The sequence below is a fragment of the Thermobia domestica genome, chromosome 9, assembly GCF_964235325.1.
Source record: "Thermobia domestica chromosome 9, izTheDome1.hap1.1, whole genome shotgun sequence".
In the NCBI taxonomy this organism is placed as follows: domain Eukaryota; kingdom Metazoa; phylum Arthropoda; class Insecta; order Zygentoma; family Lepismatidae; genus Thermobia; species Thermobia domestica.
This window is the reverse complement of record NC_137462.1, coordinates 280,535,070-280,560,727: the sequence shown is the minus strand read 5'-3', so window position 1 is coordinate 280,560,727 and position 25,658 is coordinate 280,535,070. Positions and strand designations below refer to the sequence as shown.

The 25,658-nt window shown below is 35.7% G+C and overlaps 1 protein-coding gene across 2 annotated transcripts in view; it reads left to right on the top strand.

Annotated features, from left to right (window-relative positions):
- The window catches only part of LOC145660711 (visual system homeobox 2-like), a 402,468-nt gene that overhangs the window by 278,048 nt on the left and 98,762 nt on the right, over positions 1-25,658 (top strand). For both annotated transcript variants that reach the window (XM_081726072.1, XM_081726071.1), the window contains one exon: positions 6,310-6,433. In XM_081726072.1, the coding sequence (XP_081582198.1) occupies positions 6,310-6,433 (124 nt within the window). The remainder of the gene's footprint in view (positions 1-6,309; positions 6,434-25,658) is intronic.

Here is a 25,658-nt window from a genome sequence, read left to right as displayed (position 1 = left end):
TTTAAAAAAATAATATACTTCTAATTAAATAATAATAATAATAATATAATTACTGCTATTTGTAGGCTGGCACAATATCCATTACACTTTCAAATATTTTAATACTTCCAGCGTACCCTTAAAAATGTAATAAAGAAATAACGGCCATTTTTTTTAAATATTCAATTAGAACTGAACAATCTGCACAAGATTTGCAATCTATCAGTGAAAACGACATCTTTCTAGAGCTTGTAGTTTCCGAGATATCATTGTCAAAACAATAGGCCACAAACATATAAGCTTTTCTTGATCACAAACATATAAATCTAGTATTTTAATATATAGATATTAAATATTTCAAAGCTGTGATAATTGGTAAGAGGGACAATGCACTACTTTTGTCTAATTCAATTCAAGTGACATTTAATAAAGCTGGGAAAACATGCAATAAATTCTTCAAAACTGTTACCTAATACGTTTCATGCAACAAAAATCTAGTGATTCTTGTTTGAAAAGTGTGTGAGCTGTTTGATTGTGTCCAAATGGATAGCTTTTCTAACGACCAGCTAGACTTCTATTGCTCGATTTTCTTCAAAATTTAGAGCTCTTGTGTTTGCAAAAAACAAACAGAAAAATAAAATGAAAGAATGAAAGAAAGGAAAAACACGAGATGAAAAAAAAATCCACTTTGAGATTGAAACTCATTACATGATTCAAATTCTAATTTGTGTGTTTGTACGGATATGTGGCTAGTTCAGAAGAAGAGAAAACAAATATAACTCTGGTTTCAGGTTGCGAACAAAGTTCTGCTCAAAAATTGATGTTTTTCTAAAGGACTTCGGTTGTTTTTAGCTCTTTCATCCTTATTTTACAACTGAAAATAAATATTTATCAAGAAAACTGTATAAAATGTTATGTTTTAATTCCAAATAAGACAGAAAAATTTAGTACTGAATTTACTGAATTCACAAGAATATACTGAAGACAAAACTAATTGAAAAACAATGAATTATTCTAGTCTTACTTCAAAAGCGATGGTTGAAGGTGCGGGGAATCGGGAAGGGGGGAGTGAGACTGCTTCAAATGATCTTTTTAAGGTTAGTGTAAAGGGACAAGTTTTGCCGGTAGATGACACTACAGTCTTCGTATCTCTCCCATGTATTTTTTACCTTTCACGAAAATTTACAATTTCTCTTACAAATTTCCACCTAGAGTTTAAATTTTTAAAGAAGGAACTTCATAACCTATTAAAGGGAGCAATCCGTGCCGATTTTTTATTTAGAATTTTCTTCATTGTTGAAACAGTTCCATTGTTAAAGGTTTGGATATCCATTTCAACAATCAAGCCATTTCAACAATGAAGAAAATTCTAAATAAAATATCGGAACGGATTATTGCCTTCGATAGCTTATAAAGTTTCTTTTCTAAAAGTTTGAAGTCTGTAGGTTGAAATTTGTAAGAGAAATCGTGATTTTTTGTGAATGGTAAAAAATACATGGGAGAGATACGAAAACTGTAGTACCATCTATCGGCAAAACTTGTCCCTTTACACCAACCTATGTTATCATCATCATAAATATTCTGCCATTATTGGCAGGTCACTTGCTACAACTGAGAAGTTTCCGTGCTTCACGGTCTTTAGGTAACATCTTCGTCTTGACGTACAATTTTTCTGTTTTGATATTATCCATTCATTGTAGTCTTCTTCTCTCCCTCCCTCTTGTTCCTGCCACCATACCCTCTAGCACGTACCTCATGATAAAATTCCTTCTTAGCCAATGTTCCAGCTAGTTTCTCTTCCTTTTGTTAATATCTAAAACTGCCCTTGCCCTCCCCCAACAGTTTCTAAAACCCTCTTATTCGTTTTCTGCTCGACCCAGCTAATTCTCTCCATTCTTCTCCAAACCCACATTTCTAAAGCTTTCAGTCATGTTTCATCGCTTTTGCGTAATGTCCATGTTTCTGACCCATACAGCATAATATTCCACACGAAACACCTTATGAAACTTTCTCTCTACTCTTTATTCAAGGTCTCACAAAATAGCACTTTCTTCCTCCTAAAGGATTCTTTTGCCATTCCTATCCTTGCTTTTATTTCACCTTCACACTTCATATCATCACTAATAATACTACCCAGGTATGGAAAACTATTCACCTGTTCCATTTTCTCCCCTCTTACTTTTATATTTGACACCGACCCTCGTTCCAGTCACGATGGCTTTTGTCTTTCTAACTTTAATTTTCATCCTATATTCTTCACAGTCCTTCCTCAAGTTTTGTAACATCATCTTGATTTTCTCTTCAGATTCTATATTATGTTATAATACATAAATACCTATAACCATCCTACAAGCCCTGTAAAACACAAAGAAACAAGTGTTATTATAATATCAGAAGCATCCCATACTTTTTAATATAAATTGGGAATTATTTGAACTTCCAGAGCATACCAAAAAGTGTTTTCTTTTTCTTTCTAACCCAAATGTTTTGTCTGAAATACTTCTTTTTTTGTGTGTGTGTTAAACTAAATTGAAAGTGTTCTTTGTATTCATCTTGCCTGTGAACACACATTTTTTCGTCCCATTTTTCAACATCACTTCAAATGTAACTCCGAACAAACCGTACTTATTTGTGTGTGTGTGTGTGTGTGTGTGTGTGTGTGTGTGTTAGGAGCATATAAACTGTAACTGTCATAAAAATAAATTCTGAAGAGAAATTCCTAAATGGTAAAGTACACTTTCAAAGCTATATTTGATCTACAAAAATTTATCACAACTTTGTTGCATGTTTGAAAATGCACTCTTTTATTGCATTGTTAGTGCATATTTTAGCACATTTAACTGCATAGTTGCATGCATTTTCAGTAAATTTTAAGTGCATAAAAATCCGATGTCTAATTATAATTACTTCACAATAGTTTATTAGAGACAATAATGGCCATGAAGAAATGGAGAACAACAAATGCAAATATATCTTTCTATATTTGAAATTATTGCCGTGTATTGTTCACTAGCAATTACACAACACACGAAAAATACTGAAACACAAGAAATTGGTGAATAAAATATACATTTTCTTTTCAACACAGACGCTTCTTGAATGATATGTTTCCCTGGAAGCTCAAAGAAACAAAGATACCGATCATTTGCAAATATCATGATGATGGAAGAAAGTTTGATCGTATCCGAGAATGGGGTGGGTAAATAACCACTGCCTGTAAGAGAAAATGAAAATATATTAAATATAGTATATGTATTTAATATAAATATATTAAATAATACTTTTGTTAAAATGGATACTTTCAAATATCTAGGATCAGTATTAATAGACGAAAATCGTATTGAAGAAGAACTTGAATGTCGACTAAAAGCAGGGAATTCGTGTTACTATTCGGTTCAAAATCTCTTGTCGTCGCGAATTCTATCGAGGAATTTGAAGCTTAAAATATATAAAACGATAATCATGTCTGTTGTTCTGTATGGTTTCGAAACATGATCGCTTACTCTGAGGGAAGAACATAGACTGAAAGTTTTTGAGAACAAGATCCTGAGACGAATATTCAGACCCAAGAGGAATGGGAATGGGGAATGGCGAAAACTTCATAACGAGAAACTACATAATTTATACGGTTTACCAAACATTTTTAGGGTCATGAAGTCTAGGAGGTTTAGGTAGGCAGGTCATGTAGCTAGGATGGAAGAAAGTAGAAACATTTTCAAAGTATTGACTGGAAGACCAATCGGAAAACGACCATTAGGAAGACCTAGGCGCAGATGGGAAGAAAATATTGAAATGGATCTCGCAGAGATAGAAATACAAAGTAGCAAATGGATCCAGTTGGCTAAGGATAGAAGTCAGTGGAGAGCTTTTGTGCACGCGCCATTGAACCTCCGCGTTTCATAGGCCATAGAGTTAGTTAGTTAGTTATAGTACGTGTACATCAATAATGCAAATTTATCCGAAAGGATCAGTTGGTGAATTTTTGTTCTTCCTGCTCAGAACTTAGAATGTTTCAGAAAGGCCAGACATTTATAATTTTCTCAATACTTTGATTGTTTTGCTTCAACCTTGTGTCAAGTTAAAACTAAAACATAATGACAAAAACAAATTTAAAAGCAAAGTGTTATTATTTAGAGTGTTAGGAACAATGACAAGCCAAATACAGTACTTTTTTTTAAAAAAAAAATTAGAACTATGTAAAATAAAAGAAAATGTTAAAAAATTAAGAACGTTTACTTCCTTACCACAATTTCAGGCCAATAATGACTTACTATGGAAACATATTTATTGTCCTTTTGTTTAAATACACGAATATACAAGTATCGTAACTAATATTGTTAGGAATAACTTCTGTTATAGTTTCTTAATACCCTACTTAAAATAGTCCTTCTGTTACATATTATCAGTGGCGTATTTAGGGGGAGGGCTTCCGGGCTTAAGCCCCCCCCGAAATCTTACTTACTATAGTAAAATATATGAAATATCTTGCAGAATTGTCACATTTTCAGGCAAAGCCCCCCCCAGAAAGTTAGCAAAGCCCCCTCCGAAACAAAATCGTAAATACGCCACTGCATATTATAATATGTGATTCGTTCTCTTGCATAATATTAGAAATCCAATAAAGGAATAATAATAAAATCTATGTTTAAATAGGTAGAATTGGCGAAGCATCAAGGTCCTAGCCCTTCATTTATCCAGCAGATCCTCAATCCCGTGACAAGTATGATATCTAGCATGTAGGCTGTTTCTGTGTATTTCTATATTCCCCGTCATGCGTTCAAATGATCTAAGAGCTCAAATGGAAACAGTTCGAAGCTTACATTTCAAAACTTTGGCAAAAAAAAAATCTCCAAATCGATAACTGGTAAATTGATTGAGAAACTGATAAATTGTTTGTTCACTAACTTTGGGTTACTATATATCTTAAACTAGTTGAATATATCCATGATTCACACGGGGGCTGTATTTGGAAGTCAACGCCTGTGGAGGTATCACCATTGATCTCAGCGACCCTCGAAAACTATGGATTTGATACTAATATCTGTCATTTTGGATTACTTTTATATGTCTCGGTATCTCACCCACCCACGGTGATCCCCGGCCCGCATACAATTGTAGCTTAATTTTTCAAATTATCGCTAATGGTAGTGTCACCATTGATTTCAGCGACCGCGAAAACTATGAATTCGACACTAATATCGGTTTTACATGTCCCGGTAAACGTCCCCCTGAGACCCCCCTGGTTCGAAATTTGAAAAAAGGGCTTCGTCTTGATCTGGGGCCTGTACCAAGGTACCCCTGACCAAAATTTGGTAACTCTCGGTCCATTCGCACGCAGACAGACAAACACACAAACAAACTCTTTATTTTATTTATATTAGATTAGAAGATTAGATTAGGCTAGGATAAGAAAGAGAAGGATAAGTTAATTAACATCAACATCTTGTTATCTTTATTTCTGTTTCGCGTAGTGAATTATGCATTGCAACCTAATATACCCTATCCTTTCTATTTTATTCTAACCTACTTTACTTGATTTAACCTAAGAGATAATTATTGAGTCAAATTATCTGTTAGGCACGGTGGCTCAGTGGTAGAGCGGTTACTTCTGGTGTATGGGCTCCCTAGTTCGATCCCCGGCCAAGTAAGTTTGTGGTGGACAACATCGTGTCTGTGGGTTTTCTCGAGGCACTCCAGTTTCCACCCACTTTTTCATTCCACCAATTCACCCATCATCATTCATTTGTTTTAATCATCGTCTCCCTTAGTCTAAAGAGTATAATCGTGGGACGTTAAACTGAAAGATGTCATTTTTAAAAAAATATTCCTTTCTCTTTTAAATATGGTTCGTATTCCACGTTAAGCTGTAGGTTCACGTCTCATATAGTCTCGCTGCTGGAAGGGATGCTAAATTAAAATGCAGCTCAATTCATTTATCTTTTTATCAGAATGGTTAGCAATGCTTAATTATATTTTGCCAGACGACTTAGAAATAGGGATGCGCACGAGAAGATTTGTAGGTGTCTCGTCTCGAAAATGTGCTGTAAAAGTGATGTCTCGACTCGAAAAATGTATATTTCTCTATTGGAAGAGCCGTGTCTCGACTCGAATTTTGTCAGGAAAATTCTGTCTCGACTCGTCTCGTGCGCATCCCTATTTAGAAATGAGTATAATAACTTTCTCCTAGTTTGTCATGGAACAGAAAATAGTGTATTACTCATAGCATATATATACATTTTTTTACATATACATAGCATATTTTTTTTTTTTTAGTTGTACTCATACAGTACGTATGTATATTGATTATTTCAACAGTATCTGTGCTTGCAGGACGATCTTCACTAGCTACCAATTAGAAGAACTCGAGAAGGCGTTTAAAGAAGCTCATTATCCGGACGTTTATGCAAGAGAAATGTTGTCTTTGAAGACAGACCTGCCCGAGGATCGAATACAGGTAACTTCTTATAATACATGATTGTTGAGTATATGTTTGTTTGGCAAACTCTTCTTGCAGTACGAAGCTTGACTTTCAAAATATTTGGTAATGTTCATGTAAACATATTATAGCAATTTAATTATCTGAAATGTAGTTCTTGAAAGCGTGCGTATGGAGTGTACCACAAAAGATACTTTTTTTTTATCTAGTGGACTGCAAAATTTAAGCAGAAAGACTAAAGAAGGTTGAGATGGAATTAAAATATGAATGTATCCTCAGTGGCGGATCTATCCCGGGGCGGGAGGGGCCTATCCTCCCCTCAGTTTGTTGAGGAACAGAAATAGTTTAAGCTATTATTTATATATTTTTGAATATCATAGTTTGGGTTCTGGCTGTCCCCCAATTGTTATCTTCTAGATCCGCCACTGTGCCTTGTGAAGAACTTACGAACTAACAGATAAAAATAGAGTCAGAATAGAGTTAGAATAGAGTTAGAATGGACAGAAGAATGTGTAATTGGAACGGTTTTCTGCCTCAGGGAAGATAGTCAAGAATAAAGAAAGGTGTTTCGGCAAGAGGTAGAAAGATTAACAGCATTCACTCGGGATTAGTTGTGTAATTTGGTTTCTTCCAGACCGATAGCCAGTCCAAAAATGCAGGGGGGCTCGACTGAAGTTAGGGGGGCCCGATCCAACCATATTATAGTTCATTTGCAAGCCTACCGTGAAAATTTTAGTGGGGCCAACAAAAATTTAAGGGGGCCGGCCCCCGTAGACCCCCCATGGATACGGGCCTGGTTCCTTCACAGAGATAAAAGTGAGGGGAACACGGGGTACATCGTCCCTCCACTTACAAAATATCTATGGCGACCCTCCACTTCCTAAAAATTACAATGGGCAAAGATAGGCACGAGGGATGGCGAGACGTCATGCGTTCCCCTACTCTTTCAGATCCACTTTTACTCTTTTTCCTACACAATATTCATAAACGTTCTGTTTAGAGTAAAATAAAAAGAATTCAATTTCATAGAATGATTTTAATGCGTGTCAGTTATGTTTATTCGTGTCTGTTGAAGTGGTCCAAGTACCGTATCATAACTAGGTATACCGTATCGTAAGTATAACTCTAATGTTCAGGTTGGATCCAAGATTGGATACGGAGTCTAAGATCGCAACTAGTTTTAGGTAGATTACTTCTCTAACATTATTAGTGAAGTGCGAAATGTGAATGCGAAAAAATCGAGGATAGAATGGCTTTTCAAAACTGAGAAACTTTTTTTTTTCATAGATAGTGGAATAAAGAATTACGACAGACACTTACCAAATATTGAGTTGGGGACAAAGTTCATTCGATTTTCCGTAAGATTTTATTTGTAGCGTTTACTTTTCTTTAACTTTTCTTGGAATGATTTCCTGACGTGATATTGTAACTGTCTGATCAGCAACCATATTAATTTAAGCTTGTTCAAAATGGTGCAGTTCACTATTTAAGATGGAAGAAAATCAGCAATATTTTTGTCAATCATATTTTATTATTTCAAGAAGCAATAACGCAGCTAAAACACACATATACTCACATCCACAAAAAGATTTGCGCAATGTATGGTGAAGATTTAATTGATCGAAAATGTCAAAATTTATTTACGAAATACTCCACCATCCGGCAAGAGTCGGGTAGACCAGTTTAAGTTAATACTAATCAAATCAATATATTAATTGACAATAATCAATGTTTATGTGATATTATGTAGGAGATATCTGATATTCTGATATGCTGCAAATATCCTGGCAAAGCACTGAAAATAAATTGCACAAGCTTGGTATGTATATTATTTGCTCTGATGTTTGTATCATATTTCTTCATGCAGCTCTATACATAAATGCAGTTTTCTTCTGGCGGTACGCAACGGTACAACTTACCGGCACTTTCTAATGAGAACGCAATATTTCCTCTTCTGTCTTAAAAAGGGGATTACAAGAAACTTCGAAAATACCAAATGGTAAATATATAGTTTTATTAAAAATCAGTTTTTATTGTTTTCCTTTTCCTTTTTTCCTTTCTAGAGAAAGAGTTGTGAATCTTTGTCCCTTCTTGAAGTCAGTTAATTGTATTCAGGGACTAGAAATATCTGGGCCCTTTTGTCTTGCATTCGCTGGCACGTCCTCGCGCCTAGTTTTGTGTTTTAATTTCTTTTTCGCACGGTAATATAAAACATAAAGGCTCTGAACCGACCAGTTTTTTTTTTTTTTTTCTGAAAAGACTGACCTCCCACAACGAAATAATCCCAAGAAATTTGTCTGTCGCTGAAGTTCAACTAAACTGAAAGCCAGTACAAAAATTCTGTTGGGACTGCACCTCTGTACTTTCTCCCCAGAGTAGCCTTTGTTCAGTTCCCATTTTATTGTATCAAATTAATTGTTTTTATTCATTATTAGGAAGAGAATTAGGTGAAAACATCGCCTAGATTTTTCTCGCAAAGTATATCCATTAATTTAATAGAATTTTCTAGAATATTGTAGTAGCATGACTAGTACTGTGAAGGATATTATGTGAACAATGTACTATATGTATGTTGTTATTGAAATTCAGTATTTTTGGAACTCTTGATGCCTTTTGAAAACAAATAATAGCAGCTTACGCTCGCCCATTTACAGAAAGAGAAAAAAACAAAAAACAAATCACTAAGAAATATTGATTATCATTACGTTTATTGTATTATAAAATTAAGATGTAAGAATCAGACATTTTTAAAGCATCTTTATATATATCCAGTGGAACCTGGGTAAGTCGAACTTCTGTAATTCGAAAACTTCTTTATTTCGAATTTTTCTCTTGGTCCCAGGTTCCACACACATATATATATATATATATATATATATATATATATATATATATATATATATATATATATATATATATATATATATATATATATATATATATATATATATATATATATATATAAAGATGCTTTAAAAATGTCTCATTCTTATATATTAATTTTATATATGTACCTAGGAGTTTTTAATTACAAGACGCAGTGATATGCTACTGGACATTATTGTTACTATTGTTAATAATAATAATAATACTCTGAAACGTATGACACTTTTTATCCCTTATGAATCTGAGATCCAGCGTACCGGCACCTTTATTCTTAGAAATAAAACGTTGCATAAATGTAATACCATTCTGTTTTCAAAACAATTTGTCACGGACGAAGAACAATAGATACTTCAAAGTAAGAGATCGTGGTTCAATCGAAATGAATCATCAGGAACCAGCACCAAAGACTAATGTTTAACATTGATGGTACTGGAATGGAATCTAGGATCAATATTAACAGAGGAAAATCATATTCACGAAGAAATTAACTGTCGACTAAAAGCAGGGAATTCGTGTTACTATTGGGTTCAAAATCTCTTGTCGTCGCGAATTCTGTCTAGGAATTTGAAACTTAAAATATATAAAACGATAATCATGCCCGTTTTTCTGTATGGTTGCGAAACATGGTCGCTTACTCGGAGGGTAGAACATAGACTGAAAGTATTTGAGAACAAGATCCTGAGATAAATATTCGGACTCAAGAGGAACGGGAATGGAGAATAGCGGAAACTTCATAACGAGGAACGGGAATGGAGAATGGCGGAAATTTCATAACGAGGAACTACATAATTTATACGGTTTATCCAACATTGTTAGGGTCGTCAAGTCTAGGAGGCTTAGGTGGGCGGGTCATGTAGCTAGGATGGAAGAAAGTAGAAACGCTTTCAAAGTCTTGACTGGAAGACCAATGGGAAAACGACCATTAGGAAGACCTAGGCGTAGATGGAAGGACAATATTAAAATGGATCTCGTAGAGATAGGAATACAAAGTAGGAACTGGATCCAATTGGATAAGGATAGAAATCAATGGAGAGCATTTGTGAACGCGGCATTGAACCTCCAGGTGCCATAGGCCATAGATTTAGTTAGTTAGGTGTTGGAATGCTCTTTTTAATTATGAACTTTTTCAGGAAGACAAAAAATCTAGTTGCAACAAACACTGTTTCCATTTCAGGCAAAGCCGGTCGAGCTCAAGTGATTCGGATTCCACGTTGAGCTGTAGGTCAACGTCTCATATAGACTCGCTGCTGAAAGAGGTGCTGAACTGAAAATGAAATCAAATTAAAAATCCATTTAAAGGAACTGAAAACACTACTGAACGAGAAACGCCGGAGTTGTTCAGAGAAAATAGAAAAGAATGTTCCTTTGTCAGAAAGACGAAGAGTATTACAGCCTCGGTGGGAAGTTCAGACTCATTCACCTATTTACCATATATTGCATCGTTGGATTTCCATTTACTTCGATTTTAGTTAAATACTCTTAGTGAATTCCTAGAAGACTTCAAACGACTTCTAGAGTACTTGCTTATTGTTTTACAAAGAATCGGAAATATTAGCAACAGAAGTTATAAAATTTGTTGAAAGGTCTAGAAAGTATGGAGGAAGGAGAAGTAGGGAGAGGAAACAACAACAGTATTAAATTGTACAATTGCACGTCTAGACAAAGAAGTTAGTTCAGTATCGTGATGCATGTAAAGCTTCTAAATTTGCTTTAGAACAAAAAAAATGCTTTATTTTTTTTAAATGTTAAATGCATAAAAGTTCTTCATCACCAATTTTTGCTTGCATTGTTTCATTGCCTAATCACAGAATCGTCAGTTCTACAACAATACAACTAGCGTTGCTTAGAAAATAGGACAAATTTTGTATTTTCGAGAATCGAATGTTTTCTTTACTCTTGCCTACGAGATAATACGCTACAAGAAGTGACTCTTGTATAGCCCATCAACAATGACTGAAGCCTGGCATACAAGAATAACTATTTAGAGCAGTTTATGTAAAATAAGTAATCTTTATCTAATATCTTTTGCATTTTGCAATATAATACCCTCTTGTAGTATTTTAATTTTATTTTCGGAAATTCTGCTGAAGATTAAATCATTCTTGTTCGGGTATATTGAAACATTTATTACCTATTAGAATCTAGTCTGATATGAGACTACATGAAAGAGAGCAAGCATGATTAATATATAAAAAGTATTGCCTTTTCCTTTGACATATTGTCGATGCGTAATCCCCCCATTTTTCGATTTATTCATCACATAAATGAACGTCACATTACGCACCTCTAACACTATGATCATTTCTTTGTTTCCTCACGCAAAGTACAACAAGTAGCTTGATTGGAAATCTAATTTAATATAATTCTTTGTTTTCTGCGTTGCTTTAAAACTTGTGAAAGAACGCCAAATCTAAGAAGACCTCGCCTTTAATCACCGGTTGGTGTGAACAAGAGATTTAGTGTTTAAAATTAAGAAAAAGTAAATGAAAATTGAAGGATCTTAGCGCGAGAAATACAAATCAATAACCATGTTTGAGAGGGGGGTTGTATGGATCGCTATATGTTTGAATAACCATAGAGGATTGATCGTTGGACACGGAGACGGCCAAATTCAACGAGATGTTGACAGAAGAAAATTGCCTCTCCTTTCACGATTTTTCAAACATCAAATTCAGAGCGTGTTCTCCCCCTCCCCCTGTCTCTGAACAATTTTACAATTCTATCCTGAAGTTAACTAGTGGCAGAAAATCTCCTTCTGAAGTCAATTACCAGGAGGAACGAAAGCACATAATGCCAAAGCGTGCGCCTTTCCATTTCAATGGAAGTGGGAAGCAGGGAGCGAATTAACTTCTGTTACAAGCCTTCTAATATTTGCTGGCCCTTTGCTTCATTTCATAGGCTGAACAGATTTATCGACCTTTCTTTGCGCATGCTCCATGGGCGCCCTTGCTACGCTCTTCCTCTACATCAAAGTCCCACAACTAACACATAACTTGTACAAATTTGCTTCAAGGATTAAATTCCCAGACTAATTAATTTTACGCTTGATAATGAAAAACCCTAAGAGCCAAACTGTATTTCACAAGCACACACCAACACTGAAATCCGTTTGTATTCGTATCATGTTCTCAAAATTTCCTGTCACACGATTTCTTACTTGCTTCTTTCCTAACTTCATCGATCTACAATTTAATTCAGGCATAAAATGTTCAAATAAAAATTTTAAAAAACTAACTAACTCTCTAGCCTATGGAACCCGGAGGTTCAATGCCGCGTTCACAAAAGCTCTCCAATGACTCCTATCCTTAGCTAACTGCATCCAGTTTCTACTTTGTATTTCAATCTCTGCGAGATCCATCTTAATATTGTCCTCCCATATGCACCTAGGTCTTCCTAATGGTCGTTTTCCGATTGGTCTTCCAGTCAAGACTTTGAAAGCGTTTATACTTTCTTTCATTCTAGCTACATGACCCGCCCACCTAAGCCTCCTAGACTTGATGACCCTAACAATGTTTGGTAAACCGTATAAATTATGTAGTTCCTCGTTATGAAGTTTCCGCCATTCCCCATTCCCGTTCCTCTTGGGTCCGAATATTCGTCTCAGGATCTTGTTCTCAAATACTTTCAGTCTACAAATAAAAATTTACTATTTTAAAACTCTTTCTAATGCTGCAGAAAGACTTCTCAGCTTGTTATTTACAGTTGGACTTTCGAAATGCGGAACATCGATTTAGCAGAAAGGAACTCAAATTAGTCTCAAGATGTTACTACATATTTTGGTTTACAAATAATTATTTGTGTTCTGATGCCTTCATATGAGTTTCTATGTAAAATATAATACGAGTTTTATCTTCCAGTTGTCGTAGGAGTAAATATGTGCTCTTAATAGCGAGAAAATAATTCGAGATTTTAACACATATTTGTGTTTTATGACTCTGCATGGCGACAACGGAATTTCTGGGGTCTCCGTCTGGCTGAATGTTCAATGAATAGAAACCAAATTTTAATCTGAATGTTTCAAAGAATTCTGTTTTTGTTATTTAAACCCTATTACCAAGAATAAAAGGAAACCAGTTGAGAATAGGGATGCGCACGAGACGAGTCGAGACAGAATTTTCCTGACAAAATTCGAGTTGAGACACGGCTCTTCCAATAGAAAAATATACATTTTTTGAGTCGAGACATCACTTTTACAGCACATTTTCGAGACGAGACACCCACAAACCTTGTCTCGTGCGCATCCTTAGTTGAGAATGCTCCAAGAGCATTGCCGGATCGAACTTAAAAAGAAATAGTCTTTTTAAAATGTATATGAAATTATATATTACATTTATTTGATTAAATTCAATAGATAATTCACTTACATATTTGGAACCTGCGTATTAGGGGATCTATTGAATTAGCTATATTGAGCTGTCACTTTTTATCATCGTATATGCACTGAAAATGCAGATATAACCAGTGGCTACGGCCACTATTTGGTACCAAAATGTTCACCATTCTCGTGGGTATTGATCAATACCAATGCCATCTCTGTATGACTAACGGTTCCCGAGATATAGCTCTTTAAATCTTCCAAAATCGGAATTTTTTTGGCCAATATCTGGGGAACGGTAAGAGTGACGCGAAAAAATTCCATCACTTCTCTAGGTAGTTTTTGATGCTTTATCGAATGGAGGACTCATAATTGAAAAATTCAAAAATAACATACAGACAGACACACAAACACACACATAGAGAACTCAGAAACGAACTTTTTGAATTCGTTGAAAATGTAACTTCTTAAAAGTGACCTGAACTGTTTTGTTGTGTTTCATAAATCAATATAGCCGTATCAATAAGAGCCTAATAAACATAACATAACTTATATCTCTGAGAAAAATCTTTTTAAAAAATACTGATATGGTAAATTTTGTTAATTCGGTTTTCTGAAAAACGACTTGAAAAATGTTATTATTATTTCACAAATCGACATGTCATCCATTACTCTTAATTCATAGAAAGAGAAAGAAGAAACATGGATATTATGATAATATGGCCTTGTGTCCATCTTGAATAAAGAAAAACACAGCTTTCTTACAAGGCTGGCTACAATATTATCTATTATATAAAAGAGAACGCACAAATCCTTTGTTAGCTCATCACGCTAATACGGCTGAACCAATTTCTTTCATTTTTGGGGGGTTATTAGGATTTGGACCCTAGATGGTTTTTATCATATCACTTTAATTTTTAATTACCAGTGTCTTGAGATAATTGACCATTCAAGTGTGCATAACGTACAAATCCTTTGTTAGTTCATCATAGGTATAAAAATAAACGTATTTATATGCAACCCGCATGACCGTGTCACTCGGCGGGTTAACATAAATGACAGGCGCTATAATGTTAACATTTACTGCAATCACTTGAAAGCGAAAAAGTAAAAATTATCTAAGTAACAAAGTTTATTGCGTTCCGGGGTGACCGCAGCGAAGCGGGGCGGGTTAACATAAATGACAGGCGATATAATGTTAACATTTACTGCAATTTTCTATGGTTTTTATCATATCACTTGAAAGCGAAAAAGTAAAAATTATCTAAGTAACAAAGTTTATTGCGTTCCGGGGTGACCGCAACGAAGCGGGGTGAACGCTGCTAGTTTACTATAAAAATAAACTAGAAAAGTAACAGTTTCGGAAGTATAACACTTCCTTCCTCAGACTACACTCTACAAACCCTACATTCTACACTCTACACTCTACAAAGACAGTTGTAGAGATTAGTCTGAGGAAGGAAGTGCTATACTTCCGAAAGCGTTACTTTTCTAGTTTATGTTTATAATAAATATTCTAGCCAGCCTTGTAAGAAAACTGTGCTTTTCTTTATTCAAGAAGAAACACTGAATTTTGAATTGACTTGATTTGATTTTCAGTTTAGCTTCCCCTTTCAGCAGCGAGGCTATATGAAATGTGAACCCTCTTAATGTTCGATCTAAACCATATGAACTCTACTGGGAATTGAACTCGGGATTCCCATGCCAACACTCATTTTTAGAAGTGGCTATAGTCGTATGACGAATTCGACAATACGTACAAGCGTTTTCAAGTTAAGAAGCAACTATGTAGCATGCTACTGAAAGCATACTGTCATACCAACACCGTCCCTCATCTCCAAGCCGATAGGGGCTGAACTTAAGTTTAAGAGGTCCCATCACGGCCAAATTAAAATAACGCTAATTTTACAGTAGTTATGTGATGTCTTCAAACAGATAATAGATAATCGAAAAGTGGAACAAGAGCTCGCTAGACTATATTATTTTACATGAGATACCGTTATCACGACTCACTTATCTGCTTTTGATTTTCAACCATTTAGAAAATCGGCATTTATTTTTGCGTTTATGCATAGCTGAAAACGGAAAGCTACTATGTAACTCGTGATAACGGCAGCCAGGGTGCGAAATCATTTGAAAATGGTGGGGGGGAAGAAGTTCAATTATCCACACTAATGCTTCGTGGAGCCTCCAAAAATTGAAATATTAATATTATTATTATTATTATTATTATTATTATTATTATTATTAAAAATAATAATAATAATAATAATAATAGTAATAATAATAATAATAATAATAATAATAATAATAATAAATGCTCAAACTTGTCGTCATTGTTATTTAAAAATATTTATGTTATTTATTCATTTAACCAAAATTGGTAACTTATCTACTGCATTTAATATACACTTCGGTGCGTATGGTCCAGGGTTAGACTCTCATGGGAGCACAGTACCCTTGTGTTTACCATCATATTGAAGACCACATTCACGAAAATAGCGGTAGAGATCTATAAGTCAGAAATAATTGTCCTTGAGAACCGATGTCCTAACCAAGCATTAGAACTACTAACTTGAAGCGCTTCACCTGGCCAGCCATAGATTCCCATGAGCTGCAGAGTCAGAGTATAGTTTTTATTATTATTTATGAAATTCTCGTTTCTTCGCTAAGTACGTACCGTAAATGCGGGCTACTTGGACCCTTAAGGGGCTACTTGGACCCATACCAAAAACTCGTTTAAAGTCCCATATGCAATGCAATAATGAGTGAGTTCAGAGTTAGATCCGTTAGATGGGATCATAATGCAGGCGTACACACATTGAAACTAGTTCTGTGGTAGGCTACGATTGAGCAGCATTGGTGAGAAAGGTCGTTGACGAAAAGAGTGTATTTATTGACCGCCAAACTTTTATGTGTGGACACTATTTGCAAGGAAGTGGAACCAATGCTAAGTAAACACATAAGTAGTTACATATAGGTTAATGAAATTGACATGGTAAACTTTCTCATATACAATAAGATGTGTGCGTAATTGCATTATACAGTATATGAAGTGTGTACATATGACCTGGAAAACATGGATATTTTGTCCCACATCTTTTGTTATCTTTATCCCACCCCATCCTTTGTTATCGTTATCAATAAATAATAAAGGTCTGTTGTCACCTGTCACACAAGTAAGGACTTTTCATTGTTTCCTTAAGGATACCGGTACAAAATGGTACATCAATATAAAATATTGCCTGCAGGTCGAAAATATGCTGATTTTTCATAACAGCTTGAAGAATGTTTACCAGCAATTCAGTCGGGTAAAATGTCGCAAAAAGAAACAGAAGCTCACTTCAAGATAAGTCGTTCCACCATAGAAAGAAGATTAAAGAATAGGTCAAGGCAGAATCCGGGCCATCTGAAAGTGTTCACTGAAGAAGAAGAATTAGCCTTCGCTAGTCATCTTGATAGAGTTTGTGATTTTGGATTCCTCGTTAATTAACTTGATTGCAGATTTATTGTGAAGTCCTATTTTGCCATGCATGGGAGAACTGTCATTGCTTTCTAAGACAATCTTCCCAGTCGAGATTGAGTGAAGTTATTTTAGAAAATGCACCTCCAGTCAACGACTAGATTCGCTGCTTTTATAGATAGGGCTCGTGCAGCTACAGAAGAAAACGTAATCAGCTATTACAATCATTATATTTGATAGTACCTCTTAAAATGTTCTCTTTGTGGTTTGCAGTAAATTAAAAGTGTTGTTCTTGGAACACCTACGTCCTACTTAGTCTCAGAGCAGATTTCAATGGTTTTCTGTAGGAAAATATGGGGGTGGGTTCAAGTAGCCCGAGCGCGAGTCTTACTTGGACCCATTTTTTACAATAATCGCCTGTGCTTTGTTTTCAATATATGTAACTAAAACTGTCCTCGATATGTGCAATAAAGCCTGTAGTTTCACTTAATATGGGTAATGACAATAACTTTCGAGTTTTCGTGGATGAAAATAGGCCGAAAGAACGAATTTGTTGCAAAATTGGGTCCAAGTAGCCCGCATCTACGGTAGTGTTTCAGTTTGGTCGTTCAGATATTCGGTCACCTTTGAGCTCACCTCAAGTGAGAGGGATCATTGGCTGGATCCTAGCTAGCGCCAAATTCTGCTTGTGGTATACAAACAATTGTGTGGGAGGTTTCTCGGGATCCTCCCGCTTCCTTCCACTATCTTAGTCCACCATTATAATTCATCTCATCAGCCTTGGTGAATATTCGTAGGACGTTAAACTTTAGAAAATAAAAGCACAAACGCTATAATACGATTGATTTGCTGATTTAAGTTTAATGACCCTTTTCAGCAGCGAGGCTGAGATGTGGACTTACAGTTTAAGGTGGAATCCGAACCACGGTAATCGTCAAATTTTTGTAAGGCGCTCCCACCGGGAATCGAACCCAGGACCCCGTGCACCGAAGATGGTACGCGCGTGCTAGCAACTAGACCACCGAAGAGAGCCACAATAATACGAGTATTGAATGATTGTGTTACTATATTTATAGACCTAAAATATAATTTGTAATAATGTATCTTACCTTAGAGAAAAATTTTAAGATTAAACTTCACTTTCTTTCCGTGTGTAACGAGAGTTGAATATGTGATGGCCAGAAGAAACCCACGTATGAGCAGCAGTAACAGTATCCCATAATTTTAAAGGAAATCCCCTGAGTTTAATTATCAATAAAGACTGCAAGGTACTCGCCTACATACGGTTTCTTTAGGAACTTTTAATATGAACAACACTGAATCCACGTTCACAGGCAGCAGTTGATAATGACACAGAACGAACTTCCCGCGTTAAGGCTTTAAGAACTTGAAAATCATTTACCGACTTAGAACTTAACTTGTACTCTCTCCATTCTGACACTGTAGAACCCCCGCTTGGTCTAGTGGCTAGCACGCTTGACTTCGGTTAGCGTGGTCCCTGGTTATTCCCGGTGGGGTACAATTGAACGACCAAAGTGGTTCGGATTCCATTATAATCAGTAGGTCCACATCTCCTCTAGCCTAGCAGGCATAGTGTGGGACGTTAAACCAAATCATCCTGACACTGCAGTATCAAGATCCAATCCAAATAATTGAGCTGCTTTATATACGTCTACGTTACCGTACAAACCACTCATGCTATTACGATCTTTATTTTCAAACACTGAAAAGAACTTTACCACTTCATTAGAAGGAAACCTTCTTTCTACTTCGTCTACTAAACCCTGGATTACCTGCCCCCTTATTTGATCAAACTCACTATCATCACTCCCTGTATCAGATGCTGTCTGCAGTGCATTAAATATTTATCTTTACAAAGACTTTGGTATACATCATCTTTCATACGCATTTCTCTCAGAGCTTGGATTGTAGATTCAATTTTTTCTCTATTTCATTGTACGAAACTGCTTCCTTTTGCATCGTTTTACTAATATTAGACAGAATGGACGCAATATCCAGAAGAAAACCGAGCAATAGAATGTTCTTTTTCCCCTACTTTTTTTTTTTTTTTGGTAAATACCACTCAGTTGAAAACTGTCTCTGTTGAAATGGTCAGTATTTTCACACTCCAAAAGTAGGAATTGCATTATACAAGAAAAATATGTAAAGACTGCCAATAATGCATCCTTCTCATTAGAAATCCAACGTATGTGAAACAATCTTTTGATTTTCAGCAGTGTCGCGATACTTTTAAGTTTTGCAGCTGTAGATGACTTACTGAACACTTTGTAAAGTTCGCCTAATAAACATTCAAAGTTGTGAACAGCATTCACAACATCAAAATCTCTTTCAGAAACAAGATCAATTCGATGTGCCATGCAGTGTACGTTAATTAGGCACAGGTTGACATTTCTTCTAATTTGAGCAGCAACACTTTCGTTTCTCCCAGTAAACACTGCATCCCCGTCCGAACTAGATTCAACAAGTTTTACTTTAAAATTAAAAATATCAGTGCCATCTTCGGAAAATGCTTGAATAATTTTGTCAATTTTGTTTTGAAGGGATTTTGCATCCGCATTTTCTACAGGCGCTAATTTATAAAAACGACAACAATGGTTATTTTCTTCGTCCACATATGTTACATATAACAGCAAGTGCTTATCCGCAAACCTGTTTGTAGATTCGTCAACTGAAATTGAAAAACAATCTGTTTGTTTGAGAATTTTTTACCAATTTTGCATGCAACTGGTACGCTAGAGAATAAAGATCTTCATCTCATCAGCAACCAAACAACCGAAAAAGTTAAACACCTGCTCCTTTTACAAATAAACTAAGTTTTTTAAAAAGCATGCATTTAAAATTATTGTTTGTCTGAAAATTTTCATTATAGACCTACTTATATTTTCCTATTAAGGTGTCCCCCCTTACAGATTTTGGTGAGGGGGAAACGCAAGTGTAAAATTTTTGGCGGGGGGAAATCCCTCCCATTCCCCCCCCCCCGGGATTTCGCACCCTGACGGCAGCTCATGTGAAATAATATTGTCTAGTTCGCTCTTGTTTCACGTTTCAATTACCTTTTTTCTATTTGAAGATACTGTATCAAATAATTACTGTAAAATTAGCAGTATTTTAATTTCGCAGTGATTAGGCTTCTTAAACACCATAGGGAATGTCACTATTCATCTCAGCAAATTCCAAAGCTATGAATTCGAAACAAATGTTGGTCATTTTGGGCGCATTATTTCATCTCCCCTCTCATGGCGATGGGGTCTACGTTGGAGTTGAACGGTACCGGTAGTGTTTTATTCATCTCAGTGATCTCCAAACTGTTAGTTATACACTAATATCCGTCATCCTGGCTATTTATTCTCTCTTTTTATGCATACATTCCCTTTCCCATACCGATTTTTTAAAACGATTTTGTATGCGATTATAAATCGGTCTTATACATTCCCTTTCCGATACAGTTTTTAAGGGAGTTTGGCTACGGGCATATAATTTGAAGTACTCACCAACTACCTCTTTGCAGCAGTATCACAGGATTCTGAAACATGGATATTTGGATAGGGCACATACTAGTTCCTAAGTGAAGTCTTGATCCGACTACGGTAGGTCCCATACTATTGGAGCTATGGACCTTTAAAGTTCATTTTTTCACGTTTTCGGCAGCCTATAACTCCGAAAGGAAGCATTTGTGCACCCAGGTTGGTCTATACTTTTTGTCTTATCTTAGTGTCAGGAATCACCTCCCAAACATTGTCGGCGTTGTTTTGAAACACCCTGTATATTTCTATATGTTTACTCATTTTTATTAAAGCTCTGGTGCTTGGGGTCCCTGGTTCGATCCCAAGATCAATAACAATCAATGTTTCGCTCAACAACAAAATTCTACGCTGACAAAATTATATTTACTTATAACTATTTTCGTTTTAATTTTTAGTATGATTTCATATATTCTTTTAAGGAAACATATTTTCTAAAAGTATTATTTTAAATTTTATTTATTTTTTGGCAGTATTCCCAAGTAAAATATAATGGAGTGCTAAGAACGGATGTGTGGCAATATCCCCATATAAACGCCTTTAATAATAAGCGTTCATTTGATTGATTGTTGTGTTTAATTGCTTTATATATCGCATCTTTTCGACAAAAGTATACAAGTCAAAAAACCTTAAGGTCCAAGTTCGTATCCCTTACGAGAAAAGTGACATAACGTGAAATTTGTCATTTTTGTGTTAACACTCTGATTTTGAGATAATTTTAAAGCCACATTTACAACACTTTTTCACATAAAAGAACGAACCATTATGATTATAAAATAACTTTAAAACAAGTTACGAGTTATGTCGTTTTTCTTGCGACGGATACGAGTTTGGACCTTAAGGTTTTTTCACTTGTGTCACTTTTCTCGAGGGGCTGCGGTGGCTCAGTGGTAGAGCGTTCACCTCTGGTGCATGGGGGTCCCAAGTAAACCTTGTCGTGGACAAACATCATGTGCGTGGGTTTCCTCGATGTTCTCTCATTTCCTCCCACTTTCTTCGTTCCACCATTTCATTCATTTCTCATAATCACCGTTTCCTTTAGCCTAGCCGGCATAACCGTGGGACGTACAATTCAAAGATTTCATTTCGAAAAGGACCGATATGTTCCTTTCTATTTTATACAGATGAATGGTGTTCCTGGAGTAGGAGCTTAAAGGCGAATTTTTGTATAGCAAAATGTATTGGCGGATGTCGGTGCTTCAGACTGGAATTTAATTCATTCTTATGTTCTGCAAACTCCTTAGCCTACGGTTCGTGAAGCTAAATTGTCACAAGTTTATGACTATGCTTTTCTCAAAAAGACAAATTAAAACTTTGAGGGAAATAGTCATTATATAGAAATCATGTGTAAAATACGGTTTCTCAATAGCTACTAAAGAAACTCCGTGATAACACTTTTGTTTTCATTTTCCAATAGCCGATAACTGCGTTTGTTGAGGTTCATAAGAGGAGAACATTAACGTATTTCCGAGTTGTCGGTCAATCTGTCTGCAGGAATTAACTAGCGACGCTGCTCCTTCGTACCGGAGCCAATCACGTCTCTAATTGAATTGTCACCATCGCCAATCGGACGCATCCACTCTCGGGATGAGGGAGAGCATCGCGAGCGACTGACAAACACAGCGCTGCTTTGTTATCAAAGTTAATAGACTTAGGAAATTCAGTTTCTATTTTTGCTTATTTCATATCCCGTTAGTCGTCTTCATGTATATACGATTATTACAAACATTATTTAGACAGAACAAAGAATACATATTTCTGCTAATTGTTCGATTGAATGTCCTAGGGTCACTCGGATAAAGATTTCCGATCGTAAAAGAAAATAAACAGAAAAAGAGAATAATTCTATGTTGTTGTTTTGTGATTGAAATTGCCGATAATTTCTCCAGTACACATGCCACGTTTCTCTATCATTAAGTGCCAATCACTGTTTGTTTTATTTACCTACATTAATATGCATGTGTCAAACAAACACAGATTGAAACTGGAAATAGGATGTTCAAATATGACACCATAGCACACACTTTTAAATTAATGCTAAGTTCATCATCGTTTATATCAAAACATCCTACGGGAAATTGTTCAACCAAGAGATATTATTTTATATTTTATTTTACTGAAATGCGTACATTTCTGTAAAGTTAAACAAAAATGTAACTGATTAAATGTCGACTAAACACAGCGAATTCGTGTTATTAAATTAAAAATCTTTTGTCGTTGAGAATTCTGTCGAGGAATTTGAAGCTTAAAATATGTAAAACTATAATTATGCCTGTTGTGCTGTATGGTTGCGAAACATGGTCGCTTACTCTGAGGGAAGAACGTAGACTGAAAGTATTTAAGAACAAGATCCTGAGATGAATATTCGGACTCAAGAGGAACGGGAATGGGGAATGGCGGAAACTTCATAACGAGAAATTGCATAGTTTATACCGTTTACCAAACATTCTTAGGGTCATCAAGCCTAGGAGGCTTAGGTGGGCAAGTCATGTAGACAGAATGGAAGAAGGTGGGAATGCTTTCAAAGTTTTAACTGGAAATTAATCGGAAAACGGCCATTAGAAACATCTAGAAGCAGAGGGAAGGACAATATTAATAGGATACAGTTAGAAATACGAAGTAGAAACTGGATGCAGTTGGCTAAGGTCATAAGTTAATGGAGAGCTTTTGTGAACGTGGTATTAAACCTACCGGTGTTCCATAGAGCATAGAGCTTCATAATGTACAAATTGTAAGGGTACTGCAGCAATGAAAGCAATTTTTACCGAAATCACTCCATTCCTTGGTACGTACTGAGTACGTACCAATAGACAGAAAATAAAGACCTATAGACAATATTATTATTTCCCCTACTTAAAATGTAATTGGCATTAGATGTTGCGAATTTCAAGTATGTTCTTGCCATATATTTTGAAACAGAAATAACATTTTCAAAGCATAAGTCTTTATTTTCTGGTAACTACCATGCTACTACCGTGTTCGCCAATCTGTACGTGATATTTGTTGTCTATTGTAACTGTGCTTTAAATACCGCACAAGAGTAGTCATGCAAAAAAAAAAAGTATTGTATCCAACTTAACTACGCGTAACTATGGTAAAAACACGGTATTATGGAGAATATCTCTTTTGTACTTTCAATTATACTATTTTTGAGCATTTTAAAGCATTTTTAGGGCATTTAAAAAGATTTTTAATTTAAATGCATTTTTATTCTACATTTTCTTCAAATTTATGATGCAATGAAATCCTAAAATATGATTATTACATCCAAAATGTTGTGCCTGGCAGGAAAGCACCTTTTATTAAGCCTAAAGCGGGACATGAAGAGATTGCTGGTCCTTCAGACTCAAATGTGTACATGGTTCACTTTGTTAAGAATAATAGAAATAAATACCTTTTATTCATGAATGGACATTGCTTTGAAAATTTAAATTAGAATGTACAAAACTGAAAATTCTCAGCGTCATGTCATCTTGTTGTCGGTTAGTTGAATAAAAAAAAAATGAATCATTGAACAGGTAAAAATAAATATCATTGTTGATGATTTTACTGCTGCCAACAGGAAATACTTTAGCAATAAAATATATCAATATGTCAATAGAAGTAAATAATTACCGAGGTCGAAATTCTTTTTACTGAAATGTTACTCGTTCGGTATTTAGTAAGTGTTTTGGGTAATTTGACGTCCCGCATATAAATCGTCCCTTTTGGCGTGATTTGGGACGCTGAAAATTTTTTTCAACATCGTCATTTCTCACCCTATTTCGGGACAGGCGGCAAGCCTAGTCCCTTGGTACATCAAGACCTACGTCTTTTGGTATAAACATTACCCTATTCGCAAACAAATGAATTCTAGAAGAGGCACGCATAATAAATTAAAATTATCTTAATAGTAGATAGGTGGCTTAAATGTAGATTCAATTGTAAGTTACTCAGTGGAAGGGAGCTCATTTCCACTGCGAGGCGTCCCTGTTCGTTTCAACTCGACGTGAAATTTTGATGAACAATCATGTTCTCGAGGTTCTCCCGTTTCCTCCCTCATTCTCATTTTACTAGTTTATTAAGGCCATAATTATGGAACGTTAAAGATTGCATTTCTTTTCATCTTTAGTGACGGGGATAAATAGCCTCGCCGCTGATCATAATAATTTAGTTTTGTAATATTAGTAAACATGGTAAGTTCTCAGATAAATTTCAGATTATGTAAACTTTATTGTACTAATGTATTCAATTGGAATACCAATATTACACTGCTGTAAAAAGTAAATATTAGATAGATAAAGTAACACAAAATATTTCGTAATCGCTTGAAATGAATGAAAGACCGGTGGCGTGTTGACAAGGATCTCCCACACGTGCTTACGGAGAAAGATGTTGCATAGCGTGACGTCAGCGTGACCGTAGCTCTGAATAGGTCTGCCTTCTAACACGAAGCAGTTTAATGAAAGGGATGAGAAAGTATTTGTCAGTCAGAGAGCTGTTAAGCTGTATTCAGGTGATGTTATTCCCAAGATGGCTTGGAAGTAACGTTTGAGTGACTTCACACTGGGAAAAATCGTTAGAAAACTGAAAAAGGATAAAGTATGAGCAATGTGACCCGAGAATTTTGTATTCTCCAAAGCGATATATCAAGTAAATGAGAAGTATCTTCAGTCACAGACAATGCTGGGCGAAGGAGAGGTGGTGCTCGACCACGGTCAACTAAGCAGAGGGCCACCTCAGTATTTTGAAACAGGCAAGAAGATACCAATATCAAACAGTGGGTGCAATTTTAACACATTTAAGAAGAATACAAGTCGCTCAATCTCACGCTCCATGGTAGCATACCGACTTCATAAGGGTGGTCTCTTTGTGCAACGACCTTTACGTTGTATTCTATTGACGCCCGCACATCGGCAGTACCCTTTGTAGTGGTACAAGAACATCAGATCTGGACATGAAGAGAAGTGAGTTCGCGTTCTCTTCTGCGATGAGAGTAGATTTAGTCTGGGTAGTGTTTCTGGACATACACTCGTCTAGTGGGAGGTATAAACACAC